Raw genomic sequence first — 17,817 nt, forward strand, 5'->3', positions numbered from 1 at the left:
AAGCGTGAATTTCTGGGGAAGAGCAGTTTGTACTGATTGGAAGTGGACACGTTTTAGGGTCTGCGTTTGTAACCCAACTAGCCACGTAGGGCCTGGTACAGAATTGGATAAATGCTGTTTCTACCTCTCCGTAGGGATCAATGATCCCTATTCCAGTTACTACATTCCCTCATGCGGCTGAACGCAGCCCAGGTGAACAGACCACAGACGCAGCCTAAAACGTGAGCAGGTAGGAGAACTGCCGTATAGGACTGTGCACCAGGGAATGTTTTGTTTGTACGTTATGGTGTAATGTTCTGCAAATACAATTTTGTCCTAAGTTGGTAGAAAATAAGTAACCTATACATAACTAAATAAATAAGCTGTATAGAATGATCATTAGGACCCTGTCAGGACAGAAGACGAAGGATAAACTGTGCTCTAATTATAAAAGCCATAAATAAAGAGGAAGTGAAGATATTTACTCTTTGACCTAGTGAGTGTTTGTTCATCTGTCCTGTGGGTAAAAGGGATCTGGATCAGACATAGCAAGGATGAAAAGAAGAGATCCTCCGTATAAAGGGGGCCCTGGACCTGTTTCCCACGGCAAGGGTCAGCGGGCCGACTCCCGGGAATCTCCAAACCCGCGGGCCCGGATTACAAAGAGTAAGAGCCGGTGAGTAAATCTTTATATTGAAGCCCTAATGCTAGATGGCTGATCATTATCAGAGAATGCATCATTGTACTTTGTGCTCAGCAGTTGTATCCGGCTGCTAAGCCCGTGGACTGAGAAAGGGGCAACACAAAGGAGCAATTGTATTACACACATTTAGTGGGGTAATTATGTGCAGTATAGAAGCTATGTGTATCTGGGAACCCCAGACAATAACAGCCCTGGAAAGGTGTCCCCTGCTCTTGCCCCTGTCTTCTCACTATCCCCCCCCCGCCGTCTTCTCACTATCCCCCCCCCTTCCCGTCTTCTCACTATCCCCCCCCCCCCGTCTTCTCACTATCCCCCCCCCCCGTCTTCTCACTATCCCCCCCCCGTCTTATCACTATCCCCCCCTTCTCGTCTTCTCACTATCCCCCCCTTCTCGTCTTCTCACTATCCCCCCCCCGTCTTCTCACTATCCCCCCCCCCATCTTCTCACTATCCCCCCCCCCCCTTCCTGTCTTCTCACCCCAACCCCCCCTTGGTGCACTACAACCCCGTGAATTTTAATTAGTCATTTTTATTTAATGTTACTATATTAATCCCCAATTACAAATGATACCTTAACGTTGGTAATTATTGAAAAATAGGGAACAACATTCGCAGGGCACATAAAAAAGTGTTATTTTCCCTGGAAATTATTTATAGCAGATTGAGCAGATTTTCTAGTAGTTGAAAATGGAAACTGCTCCCTACTGCTGTAAGGTTGGCAGAGAGCAGTAAAAACGTGAATCTAATTTGGAGGTTGCTTGTATTATAGGTACAAGACAATAGTATATGTACAAAGTTTGCTTAAAATATATTTATTCCTGTTTGTATAATATAATATTGGTTGCAGCTGGTTGTATAGAAATCCTCCTGTTCATATAATATAAGTGTTATCACATGACAGCACTGCCGTCAGCACACAATGTAACACATAGTGAAACTTCCTATATGAAGTTAACACGTCACTGCCCCCCCTGTCACATGACTGCTGATCATGTGACCCCCGAGGAAGCCTCAATTGTAATTATATCTGCATTCCAAGGTCACGTCCATGTTCATTTATTGGCTCAGCCTCAGGACGGCAACTGTGTGTATAGAAGTTATTTTAGTCTATATATGTCCCCTGCTGGGGCTGTTATATCCTGCGAGTGCAATATTTCGGTTTTCCTAATTATTAAAGCTGATCTTTCATAGTATGGGCAGCACGGTGGCTCAGTGGTTAGCACTTCTGCCCCACATCTGTGTGGAGTTTGCATGTTCTCCCCGTGTTTGTGTTGGTTTCCTCTGGGTGCTCCGGTTTCCTCCCACGCTCCAAAAACATACTAGTAGGTTAATTGGCTCCTATTAAAGTGACCTTAGTGTCTCTCTCTCAGTCTGTGTATATTAGGGGATTTAGACTGTAAGCCCCAATGGGGCAGGAATTGATGTGAATGAGTTCTCTGTACAGCGCTGCGGAATTAGTGGTGCTATATAAATAAATGGTGATGATGATAGTGACTCACTGATGAAGCCCAAGACTAAAATACAACTATATATAAAATGAGTGCAGCGTAGATTGCGTATAATGCTGCTAATTGCATAATTTGCCCTTACCCAGTAAGGTATACCTCCAAACTTTGGGATTAAAGAGTAAAGACATTCAGTATGGAGTGTGGCCATGTCATATCTGCCTGCACTCCCAAATTATCCGGGAGGCTCTCGAATTTTCGGGCACCAGATCCTGGTGAAGGCGGGGTCTGATAACTCGCTTTGCATCATTAGGCCAGCCCCCTCCATGCTGTATCATGGATCTCGTCGTTACACAGCAGGGGGTGCGTTGTTATAGAAGTTGACAAGTATGGTCACATTGGGGTTATGGGCACAGCACAATGGCAGTGTGCCATGCCGCCCCATGGCCATGCTTAGTGTTTCAGAAGCATTGAATCCCCAGCTCTCCCCTTAAAACACCCCTTTGATACCACGCATACCTGGTACCTGTGGCATTGAAGGGGCATCAACCAATGGAACATCTCTCCCAACTGTCCCCAAATCGGATAAAAGTGCTATTAAACAGAACAGTACCCTCAAATCAGAACCACCATCCACGTGTTTTTTTTTACTCTTTCCAATATGTTAATTGAAAATCACGCCATATAAACCAGTTTATCCAATGGCCATGTCTTAAAACACTGCAGTTAACATAGTGATGGTAATTTAATAAAATGGTGCAAGCTGCAATGATGTGCTGTAACCGATAGCAACCAATCAGATGTAAGCTTTCAACAGTCTAGTGAAGACAGAAAAATGAAAGCTGATACGTGATTGGTTGCTACCGGCCATGTTCAGCCTGCACTGTTTTATTAAATACACTCCAGTGCTTCATTGTAATCGGGTGTAAGGAGGGTCACCTCCATTCTAATCCACTGAGCTGATGTGAGGATAATTATAGTAGAGTGCTGTGGTACATGCTGGTCTTGTCACAATAAAGGATTATATTAATGTGTATATATATATTTATGTTATTTTATTTTCAGTCCTTTGCCCAGTTGGTTTTTATACCTGAAAGTGTGTGCACTGATCCTTGGCAGCATTTATATAACGGTCCCATTCATCATCCGAATATTCCCGGCACTGCTCGGCAAAGTAGTTTATTTAAATATGGGTAAGTACCACTTAATAATGTATAAGCCAAAAATTAAGAACTAACTGAGATGTCTATCTACTGACACAGTGCTGGGAGGAGAGAGAACTGTACAGAGCACAAACCAGTCTCCTGCTCTATCCCCTGACATTAGTGTGTAGTAAGTGGTGTAAGATCCCTGCTGCTGTGTGACCTGTCTACTGACACAGTGCTGGGAGGAGAGAGAACTGTACAGAGCACAAACCAGTCTCCTGCTCTATCCCCTGACATTAGTGTGTAGTAAGTGGTGTGAGATCCCTGCTGCTGTGTGACCTGTCTACTGACACAGTGCTGGGAGGAGAGAGAACTGTACAGAGCACAAACCAGTCTCCTGCTCTATCCCTGACATTAGTGTGTAGTAAGTGGTGTGAGATCCCTGCTGCTGTGTGACCTGTCTACTGACACAGTGCAGGGAGGAAAGAGAACTGTACAGAGCACAAACCAGTCTCCTGCTCTATCCCCTGACATTAGTGTGTAGTAAGTGGTGTGAGATCTCTGCTGCTGTGTGACCTGTCTACTGACACAGTGCAGGGAGGAGAGAGAACTGTACAGAGCACAAACCAGTCTCCTGCTCTATCCCTGACATTAGTGTGTAGTAAGTGGTGTAAGATCCCTGCTGCTGTGTGACCTGTCTACTGACACAGTGCTGGGAGGAGAGAAAACTGTACAGAGCACAAACCAGTCTCCTGCTCTATCCCTGACATTAGTGTGTAGTAAGTGGTGTGAGATCCCTGCTGCTGTGTGACCTGTCTACTGACACAGTGCTGGGAGGAGAGAGAACTGTACAGAGCACAAACCAGTCTCCTGCTCTAACCCCTGACATTAGTGTGTAGTAAGTGGTGTAAGATCCCTGCTGCTGTGTGACCTGTCTACTGACACAGTGCAGGGAGGAGAGAGGACTGTACAGAGCACAAACCAGTCTCCTGCTCTATCCCTGACATTAGTGTGTAGTAAGTGGTGTAAGATCCCTGCTGCTGTGTGACCTGTCTACTGACACAGTGCTGGGAGGAGAGAGAACTGTACAGAGCACAAACCAGTCTCCTGCTCTATCCCTGACATTAGTGTGTAGTAAGTGGTGTGAGATCCCTGCTGCTGTGTGACCTGTCTACTGACACAGTGCAGGGAGGAGAGAGAACTGTACAGAGCACAAACCAGTCTCCTGCTCTATCCCTGACATTAGTGTGTAGTAAGTGGTGTAAGATCCCTGCTGCTGTGTGACCTGTCTACTGACACAGTGCAGGGAGGAGAGAGAACTGTACAGAGCACAAACCAGTCTCCTGCTCTATCCCTGACATTAGTGTGTAGTAAGTGGTGTGAGATCCCTGCTGTGCGACCTGTCTACTGACACAGTGCAGGGAGGAGAGAGAACTGTACAGAGCACAAACCAGTCTCCTGCTCTATCCCTGACATTAGTGTGTAGTAAGTGGTGTGAGATCCCTGCTGTGTGACCTGTCTACTGACACAGTGCAGGGAGGAGAGAGAACTGTACAGAGCACAAACCAGTCTCCTGCTCTATCCCCTGACATTAGTGTGTAGTAAGTGGTGTAAGATCCCTGCTGCTGTGTGACCTGTCTACTGACACAGTGCAGGGAGGAGAGAGAACTGTACAGAGCACAAACCAGTCTCCTGCTCTATCCCCTGACATTAGTGTGTAGTAAGTGGTGTGAGATCCCTGCTGCTGTGTGACCTGTCTACTGACACAGTGCAGGGAGGAGAGAGAACTGTACAGAGCACAAACCAGTCTCCTGCTCTAACCCCTGACAATAGTGTGTAGTAAGTGGTGTGAGATCTCTGCTGCTGTGTGACCTGTCTACTGACACAGTGCAGGGAGGAGAGAGAACTGTACAGAGCACAAACCAGTCTCCTGCTCTATCCCTGACATTAGTGTGTAGTAAGTGGTGTGAGATCCCTGCTGCTGTGTGACCTGTCTACTGACACAGTGCTGGGAGGAGAGAGAACTGTACAGAGCACAAACCAGTCTCCAGCACTTGTAACTATTGATACCAGTTCAAGACCATTTTTTAGGCATTGGTTCTCCCACAATAATTTCTCAGTAATTTATTCTCTTGCCAGTAAAACTTCCTCTGTTTGTGGACTTGAAAAATCCAGGAGAGGTCTTGAATCACACCACAAATTTCTACCTCACATCTGAAGAAGGAGTAACTATTGGAGTCTGGTGAGTGGAGTTGGACAGAATTGCAACAAATATTGTTAATACATCATGTACTTAAGGCAACTACATATTGGAACCTTAGGGGGAGATTCAATTGACGCTGATGTGCGGCCGGACATCATTGCGCACAGTGCTGGCTAATTTGGTAAAGAAATCTCTACTCATTTTGTCTCGCCCCACCTAATGGGTGTGATTAAAAAATATGTGTTCAGCACAACTGTCTGTTGTAGATTTACTAAAACTTCTAAAAAATTAAATAAAATTAATAGTGGAGGTGTTGACTATAGCAACCAATCAGATTCTAGCTCTCATGTTCTAGAATGTACTAACTAAATGATAGCTAGAATCTGATTGGTTGCTATAGGCAACACCTCAACTTTTACTTTTTAGAAGTTCTAATAAGTCTACCCCATAAGAGAATATAGTTGGGTATTATCTAAGCTGTGTGTAGTAATTAGAATTAGATTAGAAGAAGAAACTACTTCCACTAAAAAACAACTTATAAGTATCATTTTATATATATATATATAATTTAGAGGCATTTTATTTTCTGTTTTAACACAGGAATTACAGTGAAAGTGACTGATATTGTCTAGCGGTTACGTAGCAGAGGTGCTGTCACGAACGCCCAGCCTGTCGCAAATACAGCAATCTGAACAGCTGGCCATGACTGGTGTCACCTTAGTCACTTAGCAATGAATACACCTTTTCTGCCACCACGAAGGATTTATTATGGTGTCCTTACGTTCACCAAAACCACTTATTAATGTTTCACTCTTAAATCATGTACACATGTAGCATGAGCCTCCCTGGTCTTCGTAACTTCACAAAGAATCATGGAGAACACACTAGATTAAATTTGTTTAATCTGAAAAATGTTTCCAAGGTTTAGTTACAAAAAAAGTTTATAACAAGACATACATTAAGTTGCACAAATAAGTGTCAGAAATAAAATAGCAAATAAAACCAGAGTCACTAGTTACTAGTTAAGACTTGGTGTGTGAGGGAACACTATTGAGAAAAATGGGACATTTCAGTCTTGATAGACCCCCTTATGAAAATGCACACGTTATTGTCTAAGGTAGAAGATTTTAAACTCTTTTCCACATTGCACTCAGCCCCCTCCTTTGGAGTTTAGATGTCAATAAGGACAGATTGATCTCCCAAATGTCACAGGGCTTTCGAAGTGAGCTAAGGATGTCCTGAGATCGGGAATGTTACAGAACCTTGACTTCTCACCTCTGCTCGTCTGATTGGCTAGATGGTATACAACTTTGGGGCTTCAAACTCCTCAGAGATGCCTATCTCTCCCTGGTCTGACTAATTTCAACAGATTATTGGCACTTGCAGTTCAGACTTACGTCATCTAGCAAAGCACATGTTGAGATTACATTACAAGGTTACATACAATATACATGGTCATGCATGAATTCAGCAGAAAATAACAATCAGCCATTAGATATACTACATAATCGTCACATGTGATTTTTCTTGTTCTGAGGTATTTTAGGTTTATTGTGCAAACCAATATTTACACTATAATTAATATTTTGGAATGTATTACAAGTATGGATGTTATTTTTCTATTTCTATCTATTGAGTTGGCTTCACGGGCGATATCCTTAATGTTGTGCGTTTTATTGCAGGGGGCTTGGAGTGATGAAGGGGAAGAGACGTCTTACAAGGAGCGCGCTGATTAATCATGGATTCTTCCTCTTTTTAGGCACACCGTGCCCGCCAGCAGGGGGGAGGAGGTGACAGGAAATGACCAACGCTGGTTTGAAAAGACTCTGTCAGACGGCAACCCAGTTATAATTTATCTCCATGGTAATGGTGGAACCAGGTGATTACAGACCGATCCACCGTAACTGAAAACCGATATTTCATGTCTTCCGAACTCTGTGTGAAATTAAATAAGATTTTGTGTACTGCAGCCATCACCTCCTCACAAAGCCGACAGACAGGTTTTTGTGCTGAACCAATAATCACAAGAACGCAGCCTATCAAATCACTAGGAACTAATGATGTCACTGAAGCAGGCGGTGATGTCACTAGAGTGAATATTGGTTCAACCCGCTAAATGCCCCACCCTGTGTTGGTGGTAGGTCCATTTATCTGGATGTAGAGATGTGATTTCATCTGTAGATAAATTGCACCTGTATCGTAGGAGTCTATATTTTAGGTTAAATGTAATTTTCATTGCTTTGAAACCCTCACATTGTTCTCAATCTTCTTTCAGAGCTGTTGATCACAGAGTGCAATTAATGAAGGTGAATACCAGCTATTGTCTTTGGTCTTCTGAGTAATTACTTTTATAAGTGTCCATAAAATACAAAGCTCAGATCTGTATATAGAATAGATGGTAGACTATTTGCCCTTCTCACATTTTTATTTTCTGCATTAAATACCGGTTCTGTTACATTCATCAGACACATAACACTGGTTTGTTGTGAATCCTTTACAGGTACTTAGCCGCGCCGGTTTCCACGTCTTGTCGCTGGACTACAGAGGTCTGTACCCTAAAACTGGTGCTTTTGTGTCACTGTCCGTGCGGGTTCAATATTCCACATATTCCAATTTTTAAGGTTTCGCCGACTCCACTGGTGAACCGAGCGAGGAGGGGGTGACCCAGGATTCTGTGTATTTATACGAGTGGGTGAAGGCTCGGAGCCATGGGAATCCTGTCTGTCTATGGGGACATTCCCTGGGTACAGGGTAAGTTCTCTCTGTATAATGCCAACTGGTTCAGAGATGAATAAATATTATTAAGGAGGTAGATTTATCAGACCTTCTAAAAGGAGAAGTGGAGGTGTTGCCCACAGCAGCCAACTTGTATAAAATGCTGCAGACATAATATTACAGATAGGTGTCTCTTTCTGTGATTCAATGGATTGTTTTAATGTATTAGCATTAACATTTAGTAGGATTGGGTTTACGCTAGTGCAAATCTCTGGACTTTCCAGTGCGTTTTAGTACGTCTGCTTCCGTAAACTACACAATTTGCATTAAAATGTTAGAAGGTTGATAGGACAAAATTGTAAATTTCATATCAAAGTCCAACCCTCTGTTTAGAGACGCCCCTTTTATTTAACAAACTTTTTTCCCCAGTTTTCCTCCTAGAATACTGCTTTCAGCTGCTGCAAAATTCCAGTGTTTTTGTGGGGGAGAAATGGCCGTTTGCAAAATATGCAATGTCCCCTAATATAGGCACTCTCCAATGGTTTCTCATTTTAATAACGGAATCTAATTTCTGCAAAACTACACGCCCGGTACACCGAGACCAGACTTGGTAGGAACGTCCTTTCCACGCTCAGCTCCTCCCAGCGGACTGTGTAGAATGTTACTAACACCAACAATTTAATTTTCCCAATTCCACAAACCCGCTCACTTCGGTACAAATCAATGCGCACTTGTGTGACAATAAGCATCATCCAGGAGGATGTCACACGCCACCTTGGACAAAAATCTACTCCATATATCAATAAAATCTGATGCTTAGTCTTCTCCTTGTGAAATGCACTGGATTCAGTTTATTGTATTTTATTTGGTAATAGTTTATTTTGGAGCAATGGTGGATATTGTGCCAGCCTCATTCTTTCTAATGTTACCTAAAGTTATAAACTGCGTGTGAGCGTTATAACACCAACGCCCTCCTTAGACGATTAAGTCTGTAATTTCCCAATTCTATAACTGTATAGTGTGTTTCCACCATTGATGAAGGACTAAGTGTTTTCTTTCATATATTAACAGCATCGCCACCAATGCAGCCAGGAAGCTACAAGAAAAAGGTGAGTAGAAAAGGACCCAATTCAGAAAGAATAAATACATAGGAATTGCGACCAGGTATGTTGGATTAAATAACTTTGCAAAAGTCATCATACCCACATTTCTGTATTCAGGAGATTTTCCTTGCTGAGATCAAGGATTGGTTTTTTTTTTTTTAAAACATTTATTTTGTCCCTGACTTTTACAGCCAGAATTGTGGAAATAGATTAATGCAAATTTAAATGCAACTATAGGGAGGGGCAAACAAAATATCTATTTTAGGTTTTAGTGCAGCTGTAAGTGCTCGTACATCATATCAGAATAATAAAATATCATATTTTCATATTCTCTTTTCTTATAAAAAAAAATACAGAGACATAGGAGATATTCGGTAGATGAGGGGGAAAGGAAATTAAGCCTTAACTTGGTATTGTCCCTCTTTGTACTCCATACTCTATAACGGGACATCGCCATTTTTCCTGCCACTTCCGCCTCTTCTACTAATGAGTAGAAAGTGGGTGTGGTCTAGTGAACACCTTTATAATTTAGTTGATTCAAATCAGGAAAAGAAATATGTAAAACAATACTCAATAGTAAAGTATAAAATGACTCTGTCCGAAGAGAAGAGACCGTACCTGCCACTGATGGCGTCATTTTGTCCCGCCCACCCTGGCGTGAAAGGCAGCGAACTCATCATCGTGTCGTGCCGCGGGGCGCGGCCAAAATGACTCAATTCGCAAAAAATTGATTGTCATTGATTTCAACGCCCCGCCCGTTTTGCTATCTATTGGCATTAGGCCACTCCTCCAAGCTATTGTATTGTGAAATGATTTTCCCACCTTAGTTGGATTGCCAGGAGGCCTCTAGGAGGAGATAAAGAGGTTATGTAGAATACAAACAATGGTACCTCTACTGAATGGTGAGCTCTGTAAGCAGACTAACTAGCACCATCACAGAAACTAGGTAATCAGATTATCTTTTTACATTCACCCATTAATATTTACGAAAGATAAATACAAGCGGAAAATATAAAATGTAGGGTCAGTGCTGCTTTAATGGTCTATAACCGGGAAATAATTTTATGTCGCTATGATATTCATGTTTCTGTATGAACCCTGGTTAATGGTGTATGATCTTTCCACATAAAGGGAATCCAGCTGACGCAGTTATACTCGAGGCCCCCTATACCAATATTCGAGACGCTGGCGCATTTCACCCCTTTGGAAAGGTCAGTGGAAGCTGCGTAACGTTGGTTTATTTCATTGGACAGACCTACATTAGTTTGAGTTATATTTAGTGTCCTGAATCTGATGCTTTCTCTCCGTGGAGAGAATTTAGTCGCCGACTAAACCTATTCATAGACAGTAACAGCAACACCTACAGGTTACAAATAAAGTATTGAAGTATTGAATATTGAAATATTGAATAAACATATTGAAGAGAAAGTGTCTCCTAGCAAAACACTAAATTGTAATCTAAGTATTTTTCTATTGGATTTTAGATATGAGTACATCATACACAGACTATTAAAAACATTCTATGATGACGTTTAGTGATATTTGGAAATATGTTTAACTATGGCAAATCTAAAACTGATTTTCCTTTTCTTCATGTTCCCAGATCTACCACATTTACCCGGGATTTGAGTACTTTTTCCTGGACACCATGGCACTGGCCAATTGTGTGTTTCCCAATGACGAGAAGTACGTATCTCTAAACCACAATGCAGCCGCATACTGGTGCAAAAGTGATCACAATTGATGAAGGTTGAGCCTCACAACTAACGTTTATACATAAATTGCAGCCACAAATAAAATAGCCATAAACACCGACAGACGCATTGTACTTGCGTGAGGCAAGCTCTAGATATTTTACATCGGTTCCTTGCCCAATATCCGTGGTGAGATTACAGCACCTGGCACTGGATTTAGATTTCAGAGAAATCTTCAGGGAGGGGGTCAACATTGCAAAAATAAATGTGTAATATTTTGTAATATGGTAAATGCAAAATAAACTTTCATCTCTTGTCCATCTGCAGCATTAAAGTACTGACGACCCCCCTTATGATCCTACATGCGGAAGATGACAACGTTGTACCTGTCACAATGGCTAAAGAGGTAACATTTTATCTGGTGGTCTCAAATTCCTCCGATTCTCTCTCTTTATGCTCCGCTATAGCGGATGTTCCAATGATGACATTTATCTGGTCATCCAATCACGTTTTAGTGGTATCAGATCCTGATATTCCCACTGAACGTCCAAATCTTTCAGATAGTCTATATAAGTGTATGATTATTCAGATCTGGCCAGATTGTTGGGTCAGGTAGGATAGTCTTTATTATGGCAATAATGTATTAAATATGAATAGAGGGCACAGTGGCTAGCATTGCTGCCTCACATCGCTGGTGCCATGGGGTGTATTCCGACCAGGATATTATCAGTGTGGTGTTTGCAAGTTCTCCGGTTTCCTCCCATAGTCCAAAAACATACTGGTAGGTTCATTGGCTGCTGACAAAATTAACCCTTGTCTGTGTGTTTGGCAGAGAATTTCGATTGTAAGCTCCAATGGGGCAAGGACTGAATGATTATATTTCAACTCTACAGCGCTGCGGAATATGTTGGTGTTGTATAAATAAAGGATAATTATGATAGACTCCAGTTAGTGAACCACTAGTGTATCAAATGTTTTTATGCATGTAGAGAATGAGCCTAGACATCAGACGACCGTAACATACCACATTAAGGCACACAGATGAAAACCTAAAACACATGAATTTGGGGCAGTTGCAGAAGCGCAGGGTGTGTGTGTTAATGCCAGGACCTATCTATGTGAAGAAGGACTTATATACAAGGCTCTGGGCCGTACTGAATACAAGCTGCAGTGTCTGAATGTGTTTATGGAGTAGAATTGTTTCTTGTGGAGCAGTTGTGAGATTCTAGTTCCCACAGATTTTATAGTTTCGATGTTTCCTCCTTTCCCAGCTCCATGAAATTGCAGTGAACTCTCATCATCGCAGAGGGGTGAAGCTGGTGTTATACCCCGCAGAGCTGGGCTACAAACACAAGTTTATCTATAAGGATCCAAAACTGTCAGAGAAGCTTTGGTAGGTATACTCTGTGTACAGCCTCGTTCCAGGTACAGACGCCGTCTACAGGAGGACATCGCACAAACCTCTTTGTTTCTGGTTCATAAAGAAACTATTTCCTCTTTAGTGTCTATTTAATGTGACTTTATATGGGAATAACTGGGGACAAGGAAACAACATAGAAACATTGAGCGTGAAATACTAAAATGTCGTCTCTTTCCTATGGGGTGAGGGACTTACTGGCAATGTCTTATTAGTACTTACCTTATCCCCATAGAGGTTCCTCACTCCTGTCTGGGGGGAGGGTGTCACTTTAAGTGATTAAAGGTCTTCACACTTCACCTACTTGTCTGAGATGTTTTAAGGCTGACAGGGATACAACTTGCAATTAGATTACAGTACTCGCAGCAGCACAGATGATTTCAGCAAATGTACTGATATTGACCACCTGTCATTCAGGTAATGAGGGCAGGAGCCTGCATGCAACAGGGGAAGTAGTGGGAGTTGTGATGTGATTGTGGTATTAAATACACCTCTTTACGATACAACGTTCATTGTATTTGTTGATCCACATTCCTTTAAGTGGGACGTTCACAGAGGGGGGGGGGGGTATAGATCCCGCTGGTCACTTTAAAATGTTCCCCACAGAGCAGGAAAGGGGGTCTTACGTATCATTGCAGCCACCAAGGGACATAACTGGGCTTGGCTGGTATTCTGTAATATATGATGTTTTGGGCCAGCCTTGGGTACAGTCACACCCCGACTTATGGATTGTGTGTTTCCGTACACATTATAATGCTGTATTCATGTATTCCCCAGGGCGTTCCTGAATTCCATCTAAAGTCTGAGACCCTGCAGCTGATGATCTATATACTCCCGACCATTGTTTACAGTCTTCTCCTGGGAGAACAGAGATCACTGTATTGGGCCGTCTCCCTGTATTCTGCTCAATCAGACACTGGCAGCTGCCGACACAGAAAGACGTGGTTGGTTTTCCTGGGGGTGAAATGCACCTGTGGGCAATTGCTGGAGTACAAAGAGCGGTGAGGGCTGTACTATATAGGGGTCAGACATTAAATCCAGACACTTTATACACCCTTAGCCTGTATGTGTCTAGATTTAAATGCCTGATCTGGTAAATCCGACTGCATAATCAACTTTATTCTCTAAACCCAGCTTTCCCCAAAATCCAGTCCTCAGGGAGCACTAACAGTGCAGGTTTTCCATGTCTCCTTGCTGGAGCACAGGTGTAATCATTACTGATACATTGTAACAGATCCACAGGTGGTATAATTATGTCACCTGGAAAACCTGCACTGTTAGGAGCCCCTGAGGACTGGGTTTGGGAAATCCCGCTCTAACCCCCAAATACCCAGCTGCCATCAGTCTTCAAGACCCAAGTCATCCGTCCTATATGAAGAATTAATCGTGTTTCATGATCAGGTTACGCTCCGTCTGGTACAGAGATATCCAGCTCAGAGACATCATTGCTGAACTATATACACACATACACACGATTTTTATGGCTCTGAATAAAACAAAATGTCATTAAAAGTTCCTTTATACATTTGTTAGTATGTTTTATACTTCTGGTGCAGTAAAAATAAAAAAAAAAGCTTAATAAAAATATTTTAAATTAAATTTGCAATTTTCATTAGGACAGTGAAGCTCCAACGTTTGTGGAAGACTTAAATATCCAGCTTTTACCAAGTTTTCCCCAGATGCAATACATTTAAGACATAATGAGGCCCAAATGAAGTGCAGGAACAGTGTTCATGTTCCGGCACAAATTAAGCCACCTCTGTAGTCCACAGGAATTAAAGGCGTTTTGCATTATTTAAATCAACCCAGGTTTATGTGGTTGGAAAAGAAGTGTGAATATACAGTGATATATAGTGATATACAGATTAGTGCATGTTGGGGCTTTCCACATTCTGTTACTCTTTAGCAGTTGGACCCGCAGCCTTCGCACTCGGAGGCGCAGCCTTAGCACTCGGAGGCGCAGCCTTCACTTTTGCAGCCACGGCCTTGACTTCCTCAACTGGCTTCCTGGGTTCGTTGGGTGGTGGAATCTTCAAGTCGGACGACTCCACCCCCCAGATATCTCTGGCGTATTCCTTGATCGTCCGATCGCTGGAGAACTTTCCAGATGCCGCAATATTCTTAATGACGACTTTGGTCCATTCTAAACTAGATTTTGTGCACTTTTCGGATAAAATGTTAATCTATATGGGAGTTACACAATGGATTTGCCTAAAGGGTTTTATATTTGAATAGGAGGCGGTTTCTCTTACCCTTTTCTATTGGCATTGTCCGGGGTTATGGAACAGGCTTGCACAGTGGGTAGCATCGCTGCCTCACTTTGCTGGGGTCGTGAGTTTGAATCCAACCAACCAGGACCCCAATCTGCATGAAGTTTGTATGTTCTCCCCGTGTTCCCTCCCCAAACCAAAAACATACTGGTAGGTTACCTGGTTCCTGACAGTGTGCAAGTGGATTTAGACTAGATTTAACTGGTACATACACTGCATGGGAAATAGCACACCCAGTGTGTGTGAATGGGTCTGGTGACTCCCCCGTAATTGGGTCCTGTCCATGTACTAGGACACCTCATCCCTATCCTTAATCCTACTGGAACCATACTCAAGAAGGGCACTGGGAGTAGGTAAAGCAATTATCATAACAAGAGCACAGAATGGTGAACAATGTAAGTAAGGCAGACAAGAGAAGGAATGATACTGAGGGTGCCCTATCACAGTAAAATCTTCACACACATTATATATATATATATATATATATATAATTATATAAATCATTGGTCTGCTTGTCTGTCCAGTTATGCATTCAGACACCCCTGCACTGATTGGGATGAAACCAACGTGGGATGGTCCAGTTGGATCCTCTCCAGGTTTTAGGGAGGTTAGGGTCCCAGTGTAACCTCCCGATGGTGAACGCTATGCAGAACTTTGACCTGACGAGCCTGTTCTGGGCCTTCCACTAGATGGATTTCAATGACGTTTAATATAAAAACAAAAACGACACTGGGTAGCCACCTATTTTTAAAAGGTTGACAGTTACATCCAACTCATTGATAACTTAATAACTTGAAGATTTAAACCCAGGCAACACCGGGTACTTCAGCTAGTAATTAATAAAACAGGATCTTTATTCTTAAAGATAGATGATTCTGCAAATAATCTTCAGTGTCACACCTTTTGTCTCTCAGCACTTATTGTGGTGGGCACAACTTGCAATGAAAATTAGAGTGCACCACATTTGTGCACGGCAAATTTAGAATCGAACACACACCTAACTTAAAATTACTTGCACTGAAGAAAAGATGTAGTTAGTGGCACACTGTACAATTAAGCGCCGGTGGGATTATGATGGATCAATTGCAAATCGCATTACAAGTTGCTTCTTGCTGATATAGGTGCAAAACTAAGTTTATTATGCAGGGACCTTTCTTATAAATCAGATGTGGTGTAATAGACATGGTGCTAGATCCGTGATGGCGAACCTATGACACGCGTGTTACACACGAGGCAGTTTGACTGACACGCCAGGCCTGTTTTAAACATGCCCAACATTTTTTTCTATACAGAAGCCGCGGACGCTTCTTTGACAGCGCCGCGGCTGCTGTACATCTCCCCGTCGGCGAAATGGAGCTGCTGCGCATGCGCGGTCGCAGCAGCTCCTCCCTTGTGTATATCTCCCGGCATTACTTCAATGGTGCGCTTCCCTGGAGCACGGTAGGGCTTGTAAAGGCTATTTATAATATTTAATAGTAAAATAGCCTCAGATACTGGCCAACAGCAATGTTATGTAGTGTTTTTATTAATAGACAAAAGACTCCATTTCTGGTGAGCCTGCAGGGTATGCAGAGCTGTCTGATTATATATAAACATTGTATTATAGGAATAAAAAAGTAGAGGAATTCTGTTGAAGATTTCCAGGGACAGCATTCAAGAAGGGTCGTATCTGGGAGAAACAAAACAAAATAAGCGTCAGCGAGAGCAGACGGACGGTATGTACAGAGATTGTGATAATAGATGTAACAAGTAGAAATGGATAGGACAACACTAAATACTTGTGTAGTGAAAAGATAATGAAAATGGAAGACCAGATGATTCAGTAGGACGACAGTAATTAATAATGGAGAGTAGAGAGGTTATTCCGGCTATTTGAATGGATTGTAGGGGACCAAGATATCATTACAGCAAGATGGAGGCTGCAGCAGTCTGGACAGTATGTAACAAAATTTGCTTTGTAGTACAAGAAAAAATGTTTTATTTCTGAAAGAGTAATTCAGGGAAAGAAAACACAGAAGAAATAATAGTATATCCAGTAAATCCTCTTATGTTAGTCCACTGGGAGACACTGGGAAACATTGGGGTATAATGTAGGGACCAGTCATGCGGACACCTTAAGACATCCTAGAAGTTCACCGTAGCTCTACCCCCTCTATACCCCCCCCCCCCCCCCCGATAGGCCTTCAATTTATGTTTAACCCTGAAGAGAAATAGACAGGCTCAAACGTCAGCGATCGTGGGTGGGCAGGACACCATCATGCCAATTTCTTATTAGCAGACTTGACGACTGGGCGCCTCGCCTAGCAGTCGAGAGAAACAAAAGGAGAGAGACCTGGGCACCTTAGCTTTTGGTACATTAACAGGAAGGAAATCACTTTTTCCTCCTTTCGTCTAACTAATAATATTGTCTAGCTATGGCCCAAACAGGACACCCACAGAAAAAAGGAAGTGACTCAAGAGTCTTCTTAGACTTCATATCAGCCTCCCAGGACCTAAGTCAGGGAGTCCAACAAGCCAACATCTCAGAGGCAGATATCCATGCCCCAATCAATCCATTGTCCAGGACCACCTCTCCCAGATACTCCATAGCTCTCTGAATCTGCTCCACCAACAGGAGCAATTTAGATCACGGATTGCCAGCTAAGAAGCCCTCAATAAGCTGCTTGGACCAACATTTCACAACCTTGGTCACCCAAGAGGCTCCTGCTGTCCCAAAAAAAGGACTTAAGGGTGCCCTCGGCCTTATGGTTCACACCATCCTTAAGCATGGCTACATTAGGATTTGGGATGGTAGTTGTCTTGGACAACCGCGCTACAGGTGCGCCCAACTTAGGAGGTGTTTCGCATTTACCAATATCCTCAGAGGGCAGAAGTAAACAGAACTGTGACCTACGGGGAAACCTGGAACTTTCGGTGCAGCAAGTTACAAACCTCACCCAAGAAATCATCCAGCGGAAGAAAAAAGGACAAAAACCTTAAGAGGAACAGAGAAAAGGAGAGCTGGTGATCCAAGATGGCTTCTGTTCTGGTGACTGCACACGTGGGGTGACAGACCACTGGAGAAAGGAAAGAAGCACCTCCCCCAGAAATGCATTGGTAGCTGTTCAAAAGGATGCGGCCTCCACCAGTCCAGTGCCTAGTGG

At 42.8% G+C, this 17,817-nt stretch overlaps 1 protein-coding gene across 1 annotated transcript; it reads left to right on the top strand.

The window, feature by feature from the left end:
* The first annotated feature begins 334 nt into the window (after positions 1-334).
* Positions 335-13,929, top strand: LOC142109274 (lysophosphatidylserine lipase ABHD12-like). The gene is made up of 13 exons (XM_075193386.1): positions 335-655; positions 3,193-3,320; positions 5,412-5,514; positions 7,235-7,354; positions 7,751-7,781; positions 7,976-8,021; positions 8,097-8,226; positions 9,262-9,299; positions 10,425-10,504; positions 10,897-10,979; positions 11,315-11,393; positions 12,259-12,380; positions 13,182-13,929. Exons 1-13 carry the CDS (start codon positions 534-536, stop codon positions 13,201-13,203), a joined length of 1,104 nt encoding a protein of 367 aa, XP_075049487.1. The 5' UTR covers positions 335-533; the 3' UTR covers positions 13,204-13,929.
* Positions 13,930-17,817: the final 3,888 nt, after the last annotated feature.

This window comes from Mixophyes fleayi, chromosome 12, assembly GCF_038048845.1.
Source record: "Mixophyes fleayi isolate aMixFle1 chromosome 12, aMixFle1.hap1, whole genome shotgun sequence".
Classification (NCBI taxonomy): Eukaryota; Metazoa; Chordata; class Amphibia; order Anura; family Limnodynastidae; genus Mixophyes; species Mixophyes fleayi.

What these genes read in the sequence shown, in the direction of transcription:
- LOC142109274 (XM_075193386.1), top strand. Translation starts at nt 534, where the DNA reads ATGAAAAGAAGAGATCCTCCGTATAAAGGGGGCCCTGGACCTGTTTCC. An exon ending in CTTGTCGCTGGACTACAGAG is followed by an intron (nt 8,022 to 8,096) that starts GTCTGTACCCTA and finishes CCAATTTTTAAG; the next exon opens with GTTTCGCCGACTCCACTGGT. An exon ending in CAGGAAGCTACAAGAAAAAG is followed by an intron (nt 9,300 to 10,424) that starts GTGAGTAGAAAA and finishes TTCCACATAAAG; the next exon opens with GGAATCCAGCTGACGCAGTT.